We start from the raw sequence: 20,490 nt of genomic DNA on the forward strand, positions 1-20,490 counted from the left end.
GGGAAGATTCCACGGCTACCCAGGGCTTCCGCGTCCCCGACGCGTTTCGGTTGAGGCCGAGGGTCCGGGCCGGTTCCGCCGTCACGGTCCAATGGCCGGGGAGGTGCAGGTGAGCGGAGGGTGCCTCCGAGGAATGAGGAGGGCCGCCAGGTGGGGGCAGCATGTCCCAGGGCAGAGCTGGAGGAGGGCAGGGTCTCAGAGATGGGCATATGGGTCCAGGGGAGGTCTCAGATGCAGGGCCGGGGCATGCCCGTGGCAGTGGCAGGCATTGGAGATGTGCCGCAGGGCTGGGACGGGATGGGCTTGCAGTTGCTGTGTCAGGCACTCTGGAGACACAGGTGCAGAGCAGCGTGTGTAAGGCCAGGCAATGTCGGGCGAACTGGGGAGGTTGTGCTGAGGGTGTAGAGATTGAGGCATGCTGCTGTTCAGTTTGTGCCTGGTGAGCAGGAGGGCAAACTGGGCCCTGAGGCCAGGTACTTGGCACCTAAGGGAGAAGGATGAGCATAGGTTTGGTTGCATCTGAGAGTTGTGATCTCTGGGACTGGAAATGGCAGGCAGGAGATAGAGTGGGGCCTGTGTGCTTGGCCCTGGACAGAGGCATCAGTCTCACCAGCCTGTTGTCACTTTGGGCTGGACACAGTGTCCAGTAGTAACACTAGAGGCATCAGTGACACCAGCAACTCTGGTATTCCTCTGAGGCAGGAGAAGGAACATATGTGTAGGGAGTATGGCGGGGAAGGGCTTGGGGCTCCTAGGGAAAGAATCTCAGTGGGAGATCCGATAGGACCCTCAGACACAGGTCAAGGGCATGTATGTGTCCGTCTGTCCATATTTTGGTTGTTTTTTTCTGTCCATCATTGACCCCAAGGCTCAGTTGGACCCATCATTGCAGGGCTTGGTGATGTTTGAGGATGTGGCGGTATATTTCTCCAGGGAGGAGTGGGGGCTCCTTAATGTGACCCAGAAGGGCCTATACCGGGATGTGATGCTGGAGAACTTTGCACTCCTTAGCTCACTGGGTAAGTCTCTCACACTGTCCCCCAGCCCACTGACTACCTCTGCGTTCTCCCCATGGGAAGTTCTGTCCATATCGAAGTCCGACCACAGGGGCTGTTTCCTTCCCAGATTCCCTGTTGTAGTTATTGTGGGTGCTGGGACTAGGCTGGCTTTTTCCTGGGTTTTTCCCTGCCTTTCTCTGAGCGGTACTGTTAGCAGCGTCAACATCTCTTGCCCCAGGAGATAGTGGAGCAGGTTTTGGGGGTCAGATGTTTCATAGTTTGCCCACCAAATCCCACCAAGCTCTGTCTCTTCCTGGGGGTCAGATGTTTCATAGTTTGCCCACCAAATCCCACCAAGCTCTGTCTCTTCCTGGCCGTGTGACTCTGTTGAAGACATGGCCTCTCTATGCTCGGGTTTTCCCTTTCTACAAAAGAAATTTTACAGAGAGCTCCCTGGGCCAGACTTGAACCACGAATTTTAATCAGAACAGTTTGGGGAATATTACCATCTTAATAATCATATTAAGTCTTTAGGTCAGTGAACATGGGATATGTTTTATTTATTTAGCTCTTTTATTTTTCCGATAATGTTTTGTTTTGTTTTGTTTTGAGACGGAGTCTTGCTCTATCGCCAGGCTGGAGTGCAGTGGCAAAATATCGGCTCACTGCAACCTCCACCTCCTGGGTTCAAGCGATTCTTCCGCCTCAGCCTCCCGAGTAGCTGGGACCACAGGCACGTGCCACCATGCCCGGCTATTTTTTGTATTTTTAGTAGAGACTGGGTTTCACCATGTTGGCCAGGATGGTCTGGATCTCTTGACCTCGTGATCCGCCCACCTCGGCCTCCCAAAGTGCTGGGATTACAGGTGTGAGCCACCACGCCCAGCCTTGTTTTGTTTTTTTTAAAAAATAATATTTTGTATTATCAGTGTACAAAGATACTTTCATTAAATTCATTCTTAAGTACTTTATCCTTTTTGATGCTTTTTTATTTTTATTTTCTTGAGACAGAGCCTTGTTCTGCCATCCAGGCTGGAGTGCAGTGGCAGAATCTCAGCTCACTGCAACCTCTGCCTCTGGGGTTTAAGCAATTGTCCTGCCTGAGCCTCCTGAGTAGCTGGGACTACAGGTGCGTGCCACCACGCCTGGCTGATTTTTGTATTTTTAGTAGAGATGGGGTTTTGCCATGTTGGCCAGGCTGGTCTTGAACTCCTGACCTCAGGTGATCCACCCACGTTGGCCTTCCAAAGTGCTGGTATTACAGGCGTGAGTCACTGTACCCAGATTCTTTGATGCTATTTAAATGGAATTGTTGGCCGGGCGCGGTGGCTCAAGCCTGTAATCCCAGCACTTTGGGAGGCCGAGGCGGGTGGATCATGAGGTCAAGAGATCGAGACCATCCTGGTCAACATGGTGAAACCCCGTCTCTACTAATACAAAAAAAATTAGCTGGGCATGGTGGCGCGTGCCTGTAATCTCAGCTACTCAGGAGGCTGAGGCAGGAGAATTGCCTGAACCCAGGAGGTGGAGGTTGCGGTGAGCCGAGATTGTGCCATTGCACTCCAGCCTGGGTAACGAGCGAAACTCCGTCTCAAAAAAAAAAAAAAAAAAAAAAAAAAAAAAAAAAAAAGGAATTGTTTTCTTAATTTAATTTTGGATTGTTCATTGCTAGTTGTAGAAATATAGTCATTTTTTGTATACTAATCTTGTCTCCTGAAGCATTGCTAAATCTGTTTATTAGTTTAAATAGTTTTTAGTGGATTCCTTCCTATTTTCCATGTATAAGATCATGCCATCTATGAACAGAGATAGTTTTGCTTCTTTCTTTGCCTCACTGACCTAGCTAGACCCTCCAGTTCTTTATTCAGTGGAAATGGGGAGAGGAGACATCCTTGTTCCCTATCTTAAGAGTGTTCAGTCTTTCACTATTAAGTATGGTGTTAGCTGTTAGTTTTTTGCAGATACCCATTTTAGGTGAGGAAGTTCCCTTCTCTTTCTAGTTTGTTTAATGTGTTTATTAAGAAAGGTCAGGACCAGGCGCGGTGGCTCACACCTGTAATCCCAGCACTTTGGGAGGTCAAGGTGGGTGGATCACCTGAGGTCAGGAGTTCAAGACCAGCCTGGCCAACATGGTGAAACCCCACCTCTACTAAAAATACAAAATTAGCCGGGCGTGGTGGCACATGCCTGTAATCCAGCTATTTAGGAGGCTGACACAGGACAATCTCTTGAACCTGGAAGGTGGAGGTTGCAGTGAGCCGAGATTGCGCCATTGCACTCCATCCTGGGCAACAAGGGCGAAACTCTATCAGAAAAAAAAAAAAAAAAGAAAGGTCACTAAATTTTGTCAAATACTTTTCCAATGTCTAATGAAATGATCATGTGATTTTTGTCCTTTCTTCTGTTAACATGGTATATTACAGTAATTGATTTTCCTTTCCTTTTCTTTTTTTTGAGATGGAGTCTTGCTCTGTTGCCAGGTAGGAGTGCAGTGGCAAGATCTCAGCTCACTGCTACCTTCGGCTCACTGCGAACTCTACCTCCCTGGTTCAAGCGATTCTCCTGCCTCAGCCTCTCAAATAGCTGGGACTACGCCACTATGCCCAGCTAATTTTTGTATTTTTAGTAGAGACAGGGTTTTACCATGTTGGCCAGGATGGTCTCGATTTCTTGACCTCGTGATCCACCTGTCTTGGCCTCCCACAGTGCTGGGATTAGAGGCATGAGGCACCGCACCTGGCAGTGTAGTTTTCTTACAATGTCGTCGTATTGAGTATGAGGGTAATTTTGGCTTCAATGGATAAGTTGGGAAATGTTTCCTTTTCTGTTTTCTGGAAGAGTTTGTTAAGTATTGGTGTTAATTCTTATTCTTTACTGTTAGTATTGACCATTGAAGTCATCGGGGCCTGGGGTTGTGTGTGTGGTGGGGGAAAGTTTTTTAATAACAAGCAAACCTTTTTTGTTATGTGTTTATTTAGATTTTCTTTTTCTTCTTGAATCAGTTTTGGTAGTTTGTGTCAACTTGGGAATTTGTGCATTTCATCTAAGTTATCTCATTTGTTGGCATGCATTTGTACATAGTATTTCATGATAATCTTTTAATTTTTATGAGGTCACTAGTGATGTCCTTTTTCCATTCCTGTTTGTAGTAATATTGGGTCTTCTCTCTATTTTTTCACTCTAGGTAAACATTTGCCAATTTTGTTTATCTTTTCCAAGAACCAAATTTTGGTTTATTGATTCTCTTTATTTTTCTAATCTCTGTTTGGTTTCTGCTCTAATTTTTATTATTTCCTTCCTTTTGCTATCTTTGGCTTTAGTTTTTCTGTTTCTTGTTCCTTGAGGTGTCAAGTTAGGTTACTGGTTTGAGATCTTTTAAAATATGGGTATTTATAGGTGTAATGCTCTCACTAAGCACTGCATTTTCTGCATCCCATAATTTTTTGTTTGTTGTGTTTTAATTTTCATTCCTCTCAAAGTACTTTGTAATTTTCATGTCTTTTTTTTTATTTGACTCTGGATTTTTAGGAATGTTTTCTTTAAATTCCTTAAATTTATGAGTTTCCAAATTTCTGTTGTTGATTTGTTTTTTTTTGTTTGTTTGTTTTTTGTTTTTTGTTTTTTTTTTGAGACAGAGTCTCACTCTGTTGCCCAAGCTGGAGTGCAGTGATGCAATCTCAACTCTGAAACCTCCACCTCCCGGGTTCAAGTGATTCTCCTGCCTCAGGCTCCCGAGTAGCTAGGACTATGGATACATGCCACTATGCCCAGCTAATTATTTTATTTTATTTTTTTATTTTTAAGTAGGGATGTTGTTGGCCAGGCTGGTCTCAATTTCTTGACCTCATGATCCACCCGCCTCGGCCTCCCAAAGTGCTGGGATTATAGGCGTGAGCCACCATGCCGGCCAGTTGATTTCTGTTTTAATTAGTTTGTAGACGGAGAACCTATTGAGGCTTATTTTATATCCTAGCAAATGGTATGTTCTGAAGACTGTTCCATGTGCACGTGAAAATGTATATCCTGCTGTTGTTAGGTGGCATGCTCTATAGACGTCTGTTAGGTCCAGTTGGTTTTCATTGTTGTTCAAGCCTGCTACGTCCTTTTTCATTTTCTTTTTAATGATTCTATTCATTATTGATGATGGGAAATTACAATCTTTATTATTGCTAAACTGTCTGTTTCTTCAATTATGTCAGTTTTGCTGCATAGGAAGGCTTTTTTTTTTCTGTTTGTTTGTTTCTTTGTTTTTGAGACAGGGTGTTACTCTGTTGCCCAGGCTGCAGTGCAGTGATCTGATTGTGGCTTACTGACGTTTTGATCTCCTGGACTGAAGCAATCCTCTCACTATAGCCTCCCGAGTAACTGGGACTACAGGTGCATGCCATCATGCCTGGCTAATTTTTAAAAAATATATAATTTTTGAAGAGATGGGGTTTTACTGTGATGCCCAGGCTGGTTGCAAATGTCTGGCCTTAAGTGATCCTCCTACCTCAGCCTTCCAAAATGTTGGGATTATAGGCATGAGCCACCATGCCCAACCTGTTTCTTTTACTACCTATCAACCCCAGGACTTGCACCTTCAAGATCCCCTGTGTTTACCCAACTGGTGGATGATGAACAGTCCTTCGTGCCCAGCTGGGTGGATGTGACTCTAGTCAGCAGAACAGAAGCCAGCAGAGGTCCTGGTCCTGGTCTTGGTAAGTGGAGCAGAGGGGAATACCTTGGTTTCAGCAGTGGGCTGAGAATGCTGGGTACCTGCATACACTCATACCGTGGTGTTGAGGGCAGTGACCATACCTTATTTCCACCTTTCCTCATATCTGAACATGGTGCAGTCTGCCATCTCTGCTGTGACTTTCAGGCTCTGCATGTTCCTGCCTCTTCAGCCTGTGCCTCTTCATTGCCCTTCTCTGTATCTATGCAGAGCTGTCTACTATTGGCCACTCAGCGCATGACTCGAGATGTGCGCATATCCTTAAATAGGTATTTGAACTTCAGCCAACCCTTAATTAATACTTAAACACCAGCTACTATTTTGCAATCAGATTTTGCTGGAACTAGACACTTGCCTTCTCACAGTGCTTGCATGTCCCCAGCAGCCAAGGTCCTGCTGAAACCCTTTGCAGAGGAGTGACTTGGAGACCCCACCTCCCCTCCCTGCACTGCACCCTATCTTGTGCCCTCATTACAGTTGAGATCTTTCTTTCTTTTTTTTTTCATTCGAGACAGAGTCTCGCTCTTGTTACCCAGGCTGGAGTGCAATGGCGCAATCTTGGCTCACCGCAACCTCCGCCTCCCGGGTTCAAGCGATTCTCCTGCCTCAGCCTCCTGAGTAGCTGGGATTACAGGCACACACCACCATGCCCAGCTAATTTTTTGTATTTTTAGTAGAGACGGGGTTTCACTGTGTTGACCAGGATGGTCTCGATCTCTTGACCTTGTGATCCACCCGCCTCGGCCTTCCAAAGTGCTGGGATTACAGGTGTGAGCCACCGCGCCCGTCCCTCTTTCTTTTTTTTTTTTTTTTGAGACAGAGTTTCACTCTTGTTACCCAGGCTGGAGTGCAATGCGGTGATCTCAGCTCACCACAACCTCCGCCTCCTGGGTTCAGGCAATTCTCCTGCCTCAGCCTCCCGAGTAGCTGGGATTACAGGCACGTGCCACCATGCCCAGCTAATTTTTTGTATTTTTAGTAGAGACGGGGTTTCGCCATGTTGACCAGGACGATCTCGATCTCTTGACCTTGTGATCCACCCACCTCGGCCTCCCAAAGTGCTGGGATTACAGGCTTGAGCCACGGCGCCTGGCTCTTTTTTTTTTTTTTTTTAAGAGATCTTTCTTATTCTGTAGTCTGATGGAGCCATGTTGAGTTGGGCCAGCCTTTTCTAACCCAGACCTTTCCCAGCAATCTCAGCAATTCTGTGGAGTCCTTTTGGGTGTGTCTGACATGCATTGGTGATGAAGGTACCTCCTCCCTGTAGTTCAACTCTCAGTAATAGATTCATCTCTGCTTTCAGTTGGTCTGTGTAGAGTGGAGGATGAGAGAGCCCCTCCCAAGCATGTGAAGAGCTGCAGAGTCATCCAGCACCAAGACACTCGTAGTGAGGGGAAACCAAGAAGGCACACTGAGTATGAGGCCGCCTTCCCACCTAGTTCCAGTTGTGGGCAACAGCAAGGAGTCCATGTGGCAGAGAAGCTGTTCAAATGCAGTGACTGTGGGAAGGTGTTCTTGAAGGCCTTTGCCCTCCTTGACCATCTGATAACACACTTTGAAGAGAGACTCTTCAGATGCCCAACAGGCAGAAGTGCTTTCAGGGAGAAGTCAATTCATATTAACCCCCGAAAAATTCACACTGGAGAAACATCCCATGTGTGTAATGAGTGTGGGAAGGCCTTCAGTTACCCGTCTAAGCTGAGGAAACACCAGAAGGTTCACACAGGCATAAAACCTTTTAAGTGTAGTGAATGTGGGAAAACCTTCAACCGCAAAGATGCTCTTGTTCTACACCAGAGGATTCACACTGGAGAAAGGCCTTATGAGTGCAGCAAATGTGGGAAAACCTTCAGTGTTCTGTCTACCCTCATTAGGCACCAGAAAGTGCACACTGGAGAAAGGCCCTATGAGTGTACAGAATGTGGGAAGTTCTTTAAATATAGTAATAGCTTCATTCTTCACCAGAGAGTTCACACTGGAGAAAGACCTTTTGAATGCAAGCAATGTGGGAAAGCCTACGTGACTCGTTCAGGCCTCTATCAGCACTGGAAAGTCCACACTGGAGAACGGCCCTATGAATGTAGCCTGTGTGGGAAGACCTTTACTACCAGGTCCTACCGGAATCGGCACCAGCAGTTCCACACTGAAGAGAGGTCTTATGAATGTACAGAATGTGGGAAAGCCTTCAAACATGGTTCTACTCTCCTCCAGCACAAGAAAGTTCATTCTTCAGAAAGGCCTCAGGAGGACAGGTCACATGAAAGTTGTCAGCTGCCAGCACTTGTTCATCAGAAAAGGTCTTATTCCAGAAAGAAGATTGAGGAGAGTGACCATGAGAGTGCCATGTGAAAGAAGCTTAACCTTGTATATCCCAACATCCACCCTGGGGAGAGTTCCCATGTGTGCCTGGTTTGTGGGAGGCTTTCAGGAGCCACACTGGACTCTGACTTGCCTGAGGCTGTTGGCAGTTTCATGTCATTGTCAGTTTATATGATAGAAGCCATCCACTTCCATCCACCCTATAAGGTCCCTACAGCAAGTGGTACAGCAGACCTTGGGCTCCTTGCTCTAAACTGTAGAGAATCATTAATGGTGGAGCCCAAAACAGCTCATTCCTTACCCCTGACTGGTTTAGCTGTGAACATGATCCAGCTCTGGCCAGAGGAGCTGAGCTGGTATATGCTGCGGGCTTGTTGGGAAGGTTTACCATTTTCATGGACATGGTTGATATTACATGGGGTATTTGTCATGCCCTAGCATGGACTGTCTCATACTGCTCTGGACTGTGGTAATAAAGGCTTTATTGCTTAAGCCACTTAAAAAAAATTTTTTTTTTTTTTTGAGATGGTCTTGCTTCGTTGCCCAGGCTGGAGTGCAGTGGTGCCATCACAGCTCACCACAGCCTCGAACTCCTGGTCTCAAGGGATCTTCCTGCTTTAGCCTCCTAAGTAGCTGGCACTACAGGTGTGCACCATCACACCTGACTAAATTTTGGTAGACAGTGTCTCGCTACATTGCCCAAGCTGGTCTCAAACTCTGAGCCTCAAGCTATCCTTCTGCCTTGGCCTCCCAAAGTGCTAGGAGCCACTGCGCCTGGCCTAGTTTTTTTAGAGACAGGGTCTCACACTCTTTCCCAGGCTGGAGTGCAGTGGTATGATCCTAGCTCATTGCAGACTTGGACTTCTGGACTCAAATGATCCTCTTGCTTCAGCCTCTTGAATAGCTAGGATTGCATTTGTGTGCCACCATGTTTTGCTAATTTAAAAATGTTTTTGTACAGACAGGATCTTGCTACATTGCCCAGGCTGGTCATGAACTCCTCGCCTCAAGCACTCCTCTTGCCTGAGCCTTCTAAAGTGCTGGTATTATAGTTGCGAGCCACTGTGCTCCACCAAGTCACTTTTAATATCGAGGTTCTGATCCCTGTGTGTGGAGAGATTGAGAATAGAACCAGGCACTATCACCATAAGTTGAGGGAGTGGCTTTTGTGGAGGTGGTCTCTTGAGTTTTTTTCTGCCTCAGTGGGGATGGCAGGATGACAGAAAATAGCTCTAGTCAAGTTGGCCTAATTTGTATTGGCCCCTGAGTCATTCAGGGAAAGAAAGACCTGTAGCCTGGATGTCAGGCATGTTTGTGGGTCCAGAGCTCACCTTGAAGAAGGGGATAGTTGGTGTGAGATCTATATGTTTATGGACAGAAAACGTTGGATTCCTTGTTCCCAGGGAATGTTCCAGAACTTCCAGCAATGGTCAGAAGGAGGTGTTTCCAGATTCAGCTCAGAAGCCATATTCTCCAAAATCTTGAACATGGAGGTAAGTTCTAGACTGACTGTAAAACCTATAGGGGCCTGTTGGGTAGAGTAAGTGGGCATAGAAATGCCAAGTCAGTCGTATGGAGTGACCAAGAGGGCTTGAGCCAGCTCTAAAGAGGCACCCACAAATGTTCCAGCAACTGAGGTTTTATGGGGTGAGGACACCAGCACTTCTCAGCAATTACAGATCTGTTATGTGTGGCAAGGTTACTGTCAGCAAATAATATATAGGCTTTCTGGATTCTCATATCCTCTCTGGGCTGTTTACCTCTCATGGCCATTATCCTGAGACTGAAAGATTCTGTAGTCCTGGGATGTGCCTTTGTGACCCATCCAGTGCTTCTGGTGTCTCTGGATGCTGTGGCCTTTGTCATTGTCACATTTTTGCTGTCACAGTGTCAGGGCACTCCCTCTGGGGTTCAAGGGAGACAGGTGGGTTAACCAAAGTATGGATCCAGATCTTGTGGTTTATGGGACCTTTTCAGAGTCTTGCTCTGTCACCCAGCCTGGAATGCAACCGTGTGATCGTGGGTCACTGCACCCTTGACTTCTGGGACTCAAGTGATCTTTCTACCTCAGCCTCCTAGGTAGCAGGGACTACAGTTGCATGCCACCACATCCAGCTAATTAAAAAAAATGTTTTAGGCCGGGCGTGGTGGCTCATGCCTATAATCCTAGCACTTTGGGAGGCCAAGGTAGGCAGAAGACTTGAGGTCAGGAGTTTGAAACCAGCCTGGCCAACATGGTGAAACCCCATCTCTACTAAAAATATAAAAAAATTAACCAGGTGTGGTGGGTGGGTACCTATAATCCCAGCTACTTAGGAAGCTGAGGCAGGAGAGTCGCTTGAACAGGGGAGGCAGAGGTTGCAGCGAGCCGAGATCACGCCACTGTACTCCAACCTGGTGACAGAGCAAGACTCTGTCTCAAAAAAAATATATTTGGGGGGCCAGGATTGGTGGCTCATGCCTGCAATGCCAGCACTTTGGGAGACTCAGATGGGAGGATTGCTTGATCCCAGAAGTTCATGACCAGCCTTGGCAAAACAGCAAGACACCATCTCTTTAATTTTTTTTTTTTTAAGAGACAGGGTTTTACCATGTGCCCAGATTGATCTTGAATTCTTGGGCTCAAGTGATCCTCCAGCCTCAGATTCCCAAAGTGCTGGGTTTACAGGTGTGACACTGTGCCCAGCTTATACCCACTTTATTTTGTTTTGTTTTGAGGCAGAGTCTTGCTCTGTTGCCCAGGCTGGTGTGCGGTGGTGTGATCTTGGCTCACTGCAACCTGTGCCTCCCGGGGTCAAACGATTCTCCTACCTCAGCCTCCCGAGTAGCTGGGATTGCAGGTGCACGCCACCATGCCAGGCTAATTTTTGTATTTTTAGTAGAGATGGGGTTTCACCATGATGGCCAGGGTGGATTTGAACCCCTGACCTCATGATCCACCCACCTCAGCCTCCTAAAGGGATTACAGGCCTGAGCCACTGCACCCGGCCCATTTACCCACTTTTAATAACATGTGACATGCCAAATATTATTCAGAACGGGCTAGAAAATGGGTGGTAACGTCCAGATGTTGCCCTGCTAAGGGGCAGTAAGACAGTTGCAAACTCCATGGCAATGGTGGGCATGTCTTATGGGGAAATGCTTTCAGTGCCTCTTCCTGATTTCAGTGTCTTCAATCTGGTCTGGAGTTGCTTCCCATCTGGCTCCTACCTCAGCTTCACAAAAATCCCATGAAGGAGGAATTATCTTCATTTTCCATTGCTGCCCCACTTCCCAGGGCTGTGCACTCAGGACTGGCTGCCGGATAGGATATTGACCACCTTGCTGCCTGTGGAAATCTCAGTGCTATTTATTTAGGGGGAAGGGAAGCCAATCCAAATTGTAATTTTAAAAGTGTAATTTATGGCCGGGCACAGGGGCTCACACCTGTAATCCCAACACTTTGGGAGGCTCAAGTGCGCAGATCACAAGGTCAGGGGTTTGAGACCAGCCTGGCCAATATGGTGAAACCCCATCTCCACTAAAAAGACAAAAACTAGCCAGGTGTGGTGGTACGCACCTGTACTCCCAGCTATTCGGGAGGCTGAGTCAGGAGAGTCGCTTGAACCCGGGAGGCGGAGGTTGCAGTGAGCGTAGACTGTGCCATTGCACTCCAGCCTGGGCTACAGAGCAAGACTCTCTCTCAAAAAAAATGTAATTTATAAGAGCATAAAATTATGAAGTACTTAGAAATAAATTTTACAAAATTATGCAAGACTTGTACACTGAAAAGTACAAAACATTGCTGAGATAAATTGAAGAATGCCTCAGTGAATGAGGACATTTATTATGTTCATGAATTGGAAGTCTTGATATGTTAATCCTCCCCAAGTTGGTTTGTGGATTCAATGCAGTCTCAATAAAAATGTCACTAGGTTTTTTTTTTTTTTTTTTGACTCACTCTGTTACCCAGGCCAGAGTGCAGTGGTGCAATTTCGTATCACTGCAACTTCTGCCTCCCTCTGCCTGCCAGGTTCAAGTGATTCTCCTGCCTCAGCCTCCCAAGTAGCTCGGACTACAGGTGCGTGCCTCCACGCCCAGCTAATTTTTGTATTTTTAGTAGAGACAGAGTTTTCTATATTGGCTAGACTGGTCTCAAACTCCTAACCTCAAGTGATATATCCACCCCTTTCAGTCTCCTAAAATGCTGGGAACACAGGCATGAGCCACCTCATTCAGCTTCACTAGACTTTTTTTTTTTTTGAGACAGAGTCTCTGTCACCCAGGAGTGCAGTGTCATGATCTCGGCTTATTGCAACCTCTGCCCCCCAGGGTCAAGCAATTCTCTTGCCTCAGCCTCCTAAATAGCTGGGATTACAGGCGCCCACACCATGCCCAGCTAATTTTTGTATTTTTAGTAGAGACAGGGTTTCGCCATGTTGTCCAGGCTGGTCTTGAACACCTGACGTCAGTTGATCCACCCGCCTCCACCTCCCAAAGTGCTGGGATGACAGGGGTGAGCCACCATGCTCAGCCTGATGTATCCTTTTATATAGCACCCACAGGGGTGAGCAACTGCACCTGGTCACATCCCCTTCGTTGTCACAGGCCCCAAGACTAGCATAGGGATTTGTCTAGAGTTTGCACAATGACATTATTCCATACAGGGAGCTCATGTGGTGTCCCGCCTCCCCCCACACCGCCCTCTTCACTGCTGGATCTAAGGTCAGATGCCACATGGCCATATTTTGAGAGACCAGGCCCCCACCAGACTGTATCCTGTCTTGGGACTCAACAACCCCTTCATCTACACAACCCTGGAGCCCCTCTGACATCCCTCCACATCCATCTTTAAGGCTGCAGTGGCTGTACACGGATTGGGCCCAGCAGTGTGGTAGGGTCCCCTGCACTCTAGCACCTACAGTGTTCCACACCCAAGGCAGTGTAGTGCACCTGGGAGGTTGCCCTGGGGAAAAAGGGAGCCAAAGTGTGACCCCCAGAGCCTGAGAGCTGCTTGCCTGGGGCTGCTGCCACTAATAGCACCCCTACCCCCACCAAGCAGCAGGGCCACCACACACTTGCACACATCTCGAGGACAGGTTCTCCCTGGCACAGATGCCAGCAGTGGTGAACAGGGATGCACTGGTGATTCCTAGGGCTCCATGCAGTGTGCTTGAATGGTGTCCACACTGCCTGGGGCCTTAGTCATCACCCTTCCCTGTCCACCACTGCTGACATCTGTGCATTCCTCCTGGGGGCCTGAGGATTTGCCCACCCAATCTGCTGCCACTACCAGCACGCACCCACACATGCCACCTGGGGTTCTGGGGACTGGCCAGCGCTGCCGGTTGTAGAATGGGTAATGCCTGTGCATGCTGCCTAGGAACTTGAGGATTGTCCTGCCACTGCCACTACCCGTGCCACACGTGATTCCCAGGGCCCCAAGGACCCACACACCTGTTTGGCCCACCTCTGCCACTGCTGGCACTTGAGCAAGCCATCTGTAGGCCTAAGAATTAGCCTGCCTGATTTTACCTGTAAAGACACATAAAGACCGATAGTAACATGATGGAAAAAAATACTCCATGCAAATAGAAAATGTAGTGAGCAGGAGTAGCTATACTTAGATAAAACATACTTTAAGTCAAAAGAGGGTCAGGTGTGGTGGTGCACACCTAAATTCCCAGCCCTTTGGCAGGCTTAGGTGAGAGAATTACTTGAAGCCAGGAGTTAGACCCCCGTCTCTACAAAAAGAAAAGAAAAAGACAGTCAACATCATTATATAATAAAGAGATGAACTTAGCGAGAGGATGTAACAATTCTCAATATGTATGTACCCAACACTGGAGCACCCAGATACATAAAGCAAATACGATTTGATCTAAAGGTAGAGGTAGACTCTGATAAAATAATAGGAACTTTAATGCTCCAGTCAGTATTAGCTAGATCATCTAGATAGGAAATTAATGAACATTGGATTTATTTATTTATTTATTTATTTATTTATTTATTTTTGAGACAGAGCCTCGCTTTGTCGCTCAGGCTGCAGTGCAATGGCACAATCTCCATTCACCGCAGTCTCTGCCTCCCGGGTTCAAGCAATTCTCCTGCCTCAGCCTCCCTGTCTCAAATAAAAAGAAATACCCACAGTTTATTATTGGCCAATTATATTTGAATGTGCTGTTTTTTTAAAAAAAGATTAAACATTTACTAGAAATCATAGAAATGTATGTAAACATTCAAACTTTATGAAAATTAATTTTTTTTTTTTTTTTTTTGAGACGGAGTTTCGCTCTTGTTACCCAGGCTGGAGTGCAATGGCGTGATCTCCGCTCACCGCAACCTCCGCCTCCTGGGTTCAGACAATTCTCCTGCCTCAGCCTCCTGAGTAGCTGGGATTACAGGCACGCGCCACCATGCCCAGCTAATTTTTTGTATTTTTAGTAGAGACGGGGTTTCACCATGTTGACCAGGATGGTCTCGATCTCTTAACCTCGTGATCCACCCGCCTCGGCCTCCCAAAGTGCTGGGATTACAGGCGTGAGCCACCACGCCCGGCCCTGAAAATTAATATTTTTGATAAAATTTTACTGCATCTTACTCTCTTAAATGCATAAAAATGCAGGACAGGCTGGGCACAGTGGCTCATGCCTGTGATCCAAGCACTTTGGGAGGCCGAGGCGGGCAGATCGCAAGGTCAGGAGTTTGAGACCAGCCTGGCCAACATAGTGAAACCCTGTCTCTTCTAAAAATACAAAAAAATTAGCCAGGCATGGTGATGGGCACCTGTAATCCAAGCTAAGCTGAGGCAGGAAAATCACTTGAACCTGGGAGGCAGAGGTTTCGGTGAGCCGAGATTGATGCCATTGCACTCCAGCTCAGGCAATAGTGTGAGACTCTATCTCGAAAGAAAAAATACAGGACAAACACATTTCAACAGTCATTCCTTTGCATTGAATTTACACTTACAAAATTGTTCATTATGTGAATAAGAGCTAATACTTTGCAGTTAGTGTGTAGAAATGCACTTAATAGTACAAAAAACTGTATGGGTTGGGAACCGTTGTTATTCCCATTGTACAAATAAGAAGACTGGAACACAGAAGTAATGTTGGAGGTTGGGCCTGGTGGGAGGTGTTCAGGTCTTGGGGGTGGATCCCTCAGAATGGCTTGGTGCTGTCCTCATGATAATGAGTGAGTTCTCATTCTAAGTTCACATGCGATTTGGTTATTTAAAAGAGTGTGGCCCCTCCACCCTTTCTCTCTTGCTCCGACTCTTGTTACATGACCTGCTGGCTCCCCATCACCTTCCGTCATTGTAAGTTTCCTGAAGCCTCACTAGCAGCAGATGCCAGTACCATGTTTCCTGTAAAAGCCTGAAGAACCGTGAGTCATTTAAACATCCTTTAAAAAAAAATTGACGGCTGGGTGCAGTGGCTCATACCTGTAATCCCAACACTTTGGGAGGCCTAGGCAGGTGGATCACCTGAGGTCAGGAGTTCGAGACCAGCCTGGCCAACATGGCGAAACCTCGTCTCTACTAAAAATACAAAAATTGGCCAGGTATGGTGGCAGGCATCTGTAATCCCAGCTACTTGGGAGGCTGAGGCAGAGGAATCACTTGAACTAGAGAGGCAGAGGTTGTGGTGAGCCAAGATTGTGCCACTGTACTCCAGCCTGGGTGACAGAGTGAGACTGTCTCAAAAAAAAAAAAAAAAAAAAAAAAAGATGGGATCTTTCTGTGTTGCCCATGCTGGTCTCAGACTCGTGGGTTCAAGTGATCCTCTTGCCTTCGCCTCCCAAAGTGTTGGGATTACAGGCCTGAGTCACCACACCTGGCCAAACCTCTTTTCTTTCTTTTTTTTTTTTAAGACGGGGTTTCACCATGTTGGTCAGGCTGGTCTTGAACTCTCGACCTCAGGTGATCCGCCTGCCTTGGCCTCCCAAGTGCTTGGATTACAGACGTGAGCCACCACGCCCGGCCAAACCTCTTTTCTTTATAAACTATCTAGACTGGAATATTTCTTTTCTTTTCCCCTCCCTGCCTCCCTTCCTCCTTCCTTCCCTCCCTCCTTCTTTCTTTTCCTTCTTTCTTTCCTTCCTTTTTCTTCCTTTCTTTTTCCCTCCCCTCCCCTTCTTCCTTCCTTCTCTCTCTGTCTTTCTCTCTTCTTTCTTTCTTTCTCGATGGAGTCTTGCTCTGTTGCCCAGGCTAAAGTGCAATGGCGGAATCTCGACTCACCGCAACCTCTGCCTCCCGGGTTCCAGTGAGTCTCCTGCCTCAGCCTCCCAAGTAACTGGGATTACAGCCGCGCGTCACCACATCAAGCTAATTTAGTATATTTTTAGTAGAAATGGAGTTTCACCATGCTGGCCAGGATGGTCTCAAACTCCCAAACTCAGGTGATCCACCTGCTTCAGCCTCCCAAAGTGCTGGGATTACAGGCGTGAGCCACTGTACCCGGCCCAAAATAATTCTTTATAGTAACACAAAAATGGCCTAACACAAAGGTCACATAGCAGATAGGCTCTAGTAAGAAAGAGAGCTGGGATTTTAAGGCAGGTGAACTGGGTCTGATGTTTCTACTGTTTACTCCTTTCTTCCTGCCTCTAGATTTTCACCCTCCCGTGTTGAAATCTCCTGGTTATAAATTTTTGCTTGTGCTCCCTTCTGGGATCACCTTCTTGAATCACAGTGGTGTCTATTTTCATACCTATTGAGGGTATAGTGATTCCCTGAGGGTTACCAGGTCTGAAGATAGATGAGTCCTTGGCATTTTGGAGAAGCTGGAGACTGGGTGCTCTGAGTCATTTGTTGTTAGATGGAGCCTCCCCCATCACACAACTGAAGCTAGACTGCTCTGAGTGTCAGAAGAAGGCTAGGTGGGGAGAGGATCTGGGTTTTACAAGAGGCAAGTCTGGAAATGTCAAAATTGGGGTCCAGGGTGAGAGCATGACGTAGTAGGACAACATTGTCTGCCATTTGGGTATGATGGTTGAAGCACTGGTGAGTGGGTGTGGCCTAAGGTAAATGTAGTAATTCCCACTCTAGGTGTAAAGTGCTTCATATTGCTGGGGAGCTTTCTGTGTCAGGAGCTTTACATTAGTGTTGTCAGAAATTCTGGTGGGCTCTGTGAACACAGATTTCATGGATTTTATAGATGAGACAACTGAAGCTCAGGAGTCTGTGTTCCAGATCACACAATTCATTAGCAGTAGGGGTCCAAGGTGAACCAAGCCGGAAGGGTTACTGAGTGTTTCGGCACCCTTGACCTTAATCTACTACTATTCAGATTTCACAGCCGCCATATTCTGGATAATCCACTCAAAGCTTGGGAGTTGGAGATGAGGGAATCAACATGGGCATCAAAGAGAAGACAGATGTGAACAGTAGCATGGAGGAGAGACTGCAGCTGATCTGGAGGTATGACTGGGAGAGGGTGAGAAGCCTTTCAGGGGAGTCCCTGATGTAGGGGGGCACAAGCAAAGGCCCAGGGGAAAGGAACTGCCCAGTAGATCCCAGAAGAGGACTACCATTGGATACAACAGAGTGTAAAATAACAGAGAGACGGTGTACTGCATGAGCGGGTGGAAGACGAGAGGAGTGTAAAATAACGGTGTACTGCATGAGCGGGTGGAAGGCGAGAGTGTAAAATAACAGGGAGACGGTGTACTGCATCAGCGGGTGGAAGACGAGAGTGTAAAATAACAGGGAGACGGTGTACTGCATCAGCGGGTGGAAGACGAGAGGAGTGTAAAATAACGGTGTACTGCATGAGCGGGTGGAAGGCGAGAGTGTAAAATAACAGGGAGACGGTGTACTGCATCAGCGGGTGGAAGACGAGAGTGTAAAATAACAGGGAGACGGTGTACTGCATCAGCGGGTGGAAGACGAGAGGAGTGTAAAATAACGGTGTACTGCATGAGCGGGTGGAAGACGAGAGGAGTGTAAAATAACAGGGAGACGGTGTACCGCATGAGCGGGTGGAAGACGAGAGGAGTGTAAAATAACGGTGTACTGCATCAGCGGGTGGAAGGCGAGAGTGTAAAATAACAGGGAGACGGTGTACTGCATCAGCGGGTGGAAGACGAGAGGAGTGTAAAATAACGGTGTACTGCATGAACGGGTGGAAGGCGAGAGGAGTGTAAAATAACGGTGTACTGCATCAGCGGGTGGAAGACGAGAGTGTAAAATAACAGGGAGACGGTGTACTGCATCAGCGGGTGGAAGACGAGAGGAGTGTAAAATAACGGTGTACTGCATGAGCGGGTGGAAGGCGAGAGGAGTGTAAAATAACGGTGTACTGCATGAGCGGGTGGAAGGCGAGAGTGTAAAATAACAGGGAGACGGTGTACTGCATCAGCGGGTGGAAGACGAGAGGAGTGTAAAATAACGGTGTACTGCAAAAGCGGGTGGAAGGCGAGAGGAGTGTAAAATAACGGTGTACTGCATCAGCGGGTGGAAGACGAGAGGAGTGTAAAATAACAGGGAGACGGTGTACCGCATGAGCGGGTGGAAGACGAGAGGAGTGTAAAATAACGGTGTACTGCATCAGCGGGTGGAAGGCGAGAGTGTAAAATAACAGGGAGACGGTGTACTGCATCAGCGGGTGGAAGGCGAGAGTGTAAAATAACAGGGAGACGGTGTACTGCATCAGCGGGTGGAAGACGAGAGGAGTGTAAAATAACGGTGTACTGCATGAGCGGGTGGAAGGCGAGAGGAGTGTAAAATAACGGTGTACTGCATGAGCGGGTGGAAGGCGAGAGTGTAAAATAACAGGGAGACGGTGTACTGCATCAGCGGGTGGAAGACGAGAGGAGTGTAAAATAACGGTGTACTGCATGAGCGGGTGGAAGGCGAGAGGAGTGTAAAATAACGGTGTACTGCATCAGCGGGTGGAAGGCGAGAGTGTAAAATAACAGGGAGACGGTGTACTGCATCAGCGGATGGAAGGCGAGAGTGTAAAATAACAGGGAAACGGTGTACTGCATCAGCGGGTGGAAGACGAGAGGAGTGTAAAATAACGGTGTACTGCATCAGCGGGTGGAAGACGAGAGGAGTGTAAAATAACAGGGAGACGGTGTACCGCATGAGCGGGTGGAAGACGAGAGGAGTGTAAAATAACGGTGTACTGCATCAGCGGGTGGAAGGCGAGAGTGTAAAATAACAGGGAGACGGTGTACTGCATCAGCGGGTGGAAGACGAGAGGAGTGTAAAATAACGGTGTACTGCATGAGCGGGTGGAAGGCGAGAGGAGTGTAAAATAACGGTGTACTGCATCAGCGGGTGGAAGACGAGAGTGTAAAATAACAGGGAGACGGTGTACTGCATCAGCGGGTGGAAGACGAGAGGAGTGTAAAATAACGGTGTACTGCATGAGCGGGTGGAAGGCGAGAGGAGTGTAAAATAACGGTGTACTGCATGAGCGGGTGGAAGGCGAGAGTGTAAAATAACAGGGAGACGGTGTACTGCATCAGCGGGTGGAAGACGAGAGGAGTGTAAAATAACGGTGTACTGCATGAGTGGGTGGAAGACGAGAGGAGTGTAAAATAACGGTGTACTGCATCAGCGGGTGGAAGACGAGAGTGTAAAATAACAGGGAGACGGTGTACTGCATCAGCGGGTGGAAGACGAGAGTGTAAAATAACAGGGAGACGGTGTACTGCATCAGCGGGTGGAAGACGAGAGGAGTGTAAAATAACAGGGAGACGGTGTACCGCATGAGCGGGTGGAAGACGAGAGGAGTGTAAAATAACGGTGTACTGCATCAGCGGGTGGAAGGCGAGAGTGTAAAATAACAGGGAGACGGTGTACTGCATCAGCGGGTGGAAGACGAGAGGAGTGTAAAATAACGGTGTACTGCATGAGCGGGTGGAAGACGAGAGGAGTGTAAAATAACGGTGTACTGCATCAGCGGGTGGAAGACGAGAGGAGTGTAAAATAACGGTGTACTGCATGAGCGGGTGGAAGGCGAGAGGAGTGTAAAATAACGGTGTACTGCATCAGCGGGTGGAAGACGAGAGGAGTGTAAAATAACAGGGAGACGGTGTACCGCATGAGCGGGTGGAAGACGAGAGGAGTGTAAAATAACGGTGTACTGCATCAGCGGGTGAAAGGCGAGAGTGTAAAATAACAGGGAGACGGTGTACTGCATCAGCGGGTGGAAGACGAGAGGAGTGTAAAATAACGGTGTACTGCATGAGCGGGTGGAAGGCGAGAGGAGTGTAAAATAACGGTGTACTGCATCAGCGGGTGGAAGACGAGAGGAGTGTAAAATAACAGGGAGACGGTGTACCGCATGAGCGGGTGGAAGACGAGAGGAGTGTAAAATAACGGTGTACTGCATCAGCGGGTGGAAGGCGAGAGTGTAAAATAACAGGGAGACGGTGTACTGCATCAGCGGGTGGAAGACGAGAGTGTAAAATAACAGGGAGACGGTGTACTGCATCAGCGGGTGGAAGACGAGAGGAGTGTAAAAT

General features: G+C 47.6%; 1 protein-coding gene across 8 annotated transcripts in view; it reads left to right on the top strand.

Moving 5' to 3' along the window:
• ZNF584 (zinc finger protein 584) overlaps nt 1-20,490 on the top strand; it is a 26,183-nt gene continuing 5,693 nt past the window's right edge. The window contains exons 1-6 of one of the 8 annotated variants that reach the window (XR_010339078.1): nt 1-109; nt 893-1,019; nt 5,570-5,698; nt 7,019-9,527; nt 15,337-15,399; nt 17,304-17,434. Coding sequence is in view for 2 of the 8 variants with exons in the window: in XM_012473207.2 (XP_012328630.1) it covers nt 92-109; nt 893-1,019; nt 5,570-5,698; nt 7,019-8,064 (1,320 nt within the window). In the remaining 6 variants the exon portion in view is untranslated. Of the gene's footprint in view, nt 110-892; nt 1,020-5,569; nt 5,699-5,862; nt 5,994-7,018; nt 11,953-12,434; nt 14,274-15,336; nt 15,400-15,499; nt 16,414-17,303; nt 17,435-20,490 lie in introns of those variants that run through there. The other 7 variants (XR_010339079.1, XR_010339077.1, XR_010339081.1 and 4 more) reach the window with 7 other exon arrangements.

Source organism: Aotus nancymaae, unplaced genomic scaffold, assembly GCF_030222135.1.
Source record: "Aotus nancymaae isolate 86718 unplaced genomic scaffold, 86718_ANA_hifiasm-v0.15.2.pri h1tg000069l, whole genome shotgun sequence".
Classification (NCBI taxonomy): domain Eukaryota; kingdom Metazoa; phylum Chordata; class Mammalia; order Primates; family Aotidae; genus Aotus; species Aotus nancymaae.